Source organism: Cyphomyrmex costatus, unplaced genomic scaffold, assembly GCF_001594065.2.
Source record: "Cyphomyrmex costatus isolate MS0001 unplaced genomic scaffold, Ccosl1.0 scaffold51, whole genome shotgun sequence".
NCBI classification, from domain to species: Eukaryota; Metazoa; Arthropoda; class Insecta; order Hymenoptera; family Formicidae; genus Cyphomyrmex; species Cyphomyrmex costatus.
This window is the reverse complement of record NW_017279354.1, coordinates 810,411-811,836: the sequence shown is the minus strand read 5'-3', so window position 1 is coordinate 811,836 and position 1,426 is coordinate 810,411. Positions and strand designations below refer to the sequence as shown.

At 23.4% G+C, this 1,426-nt stretch overlaps 1 protein-coding gene across 1 annotated transcript in view; it reads right to left on the bottom strand.

Moving 5' to 3' along the window:
* The window catches only part of LOC108778738 (major facilitator superfamily domain-containing protein 6-like), a 4,370-nt gene extending 3,278 nt beyond the window's left edge, over nucleotides 1–1,092 (bottom strand). The window contains exons 1-2 of the mRNA XM_018545990.1: nucleotides 1,035–1,092; nucleotides 151–449 (exon numbers count right to left, since the gene is read on the bottom strand). Of these exons, the coding sequence (XP_018401492.1) occupies nucleotides 151–449; nucleotides 1,035–1,092 (357 nt within the window). The remainder of the gene's footprint in view (nucleotides 1–150; nucleotides 450–1,034) is intronic.
* Nucleotides 1,093–1,426: the final 334 nt, after the last annotated feature.

The window sequence follows — 1,426 nt, the reverse complement described above, 5'->3', positions numbered from 1 at the left end:
ATATATATATATATATATATACAATATCAAATCTTATTAAACCGTGAGAATTTTAAACTAAACAACGATGAGAACATGTCGTAACGGTCAAATAATATATATATTATAATAAGAAAAATTTTATATTATAATAAGAAAATGAAAACTTACAGAATTTATACCGCAAAATGGTAAATATGCACATGAAACGTTTTGAAACTGATTTAGTGCAATTGGTCCCGGTAATGAGGGCAAAAAATATATTAAAATGTAACAACTGCTTGAAAGGGTGAGTAAAGCCATAAAGATCAATTTTTTCTGGGTTTGAAAGTAATCCATGATAAAACCAAAGATTGGTTTAGCAATCATAAATAAAATAGGCAAAGTAGCACCGATACTACCCATAATTAATGGTGAAATACCGAGTTGTTTACCGTATACAGGTAGAAATGGAGAAATAGCGCCTGTAACTAAAATAAAAACAATTGAATTATTATTTCACTTATATATACACACACACACACACACACACACACACACACAATAACATAATTTATGAAATTGAAAATAATTTATTTTTAATAGGTTGGATTTATTACAATATCTTATACTTATTAGTTATTAAACATGGTTTATATATGATCCATACAATAATAAAAGGTTTATAATATTTTATACATTGTAATAAACATTTAAATACTTTTTATAAAACTATATATAACATTATAATAATGATCTATTGGATTTCAATAATCTTGACATGCATATGTTTAGTCAAAGTCATCGCGTTGAATAATGTTTAAAAGATTTTGGCTGTCATTTATTGTTTATTTTTAAAATTATTAATAAAAGGTATTGACATAACGTAAAAATGTGTTTAACTTAACAATTTAAAAAATAAATATTTTCCTTTATATACAGTTAGCCTAAATCCAGCACTTTAATCTGATGTCTTCTCCATTTTTACTATGTATGTATGTAGTATAATATACATATATATTATTTATAAAATATATTTTGTAATATAAAGCATATTTTATATTCTGTTTACTTACCTCCATAAAAAAAAAAGAAATGTGCTTTTAGAGGGAGTAGTGTGTAATTGATTTTCATGATTTAAATTTGACGTCATAAATATTATATATTCCAATTTTTTCCGCTTTTTTCCAAAATAATATTAGACACGTGCAGACGATTCGAGAAACACACTAAAATTAGCGCTATTTTATATTATTATAGGTATTATAATATACTATATCTATTTTTATCGTTTATTAAATGAAAAAGAAAAATAGAACAACATAATAAGCGTTGACAGCTTAAGCCATAAAAATTATTCTACCATCTGTGAATTATATAACGGATAAGAGATGATATTTGATTATGGTTACAAAAGTATATTATAATATTTTTGAAATTATTTAAATATTTAATAATTTTTTGATAA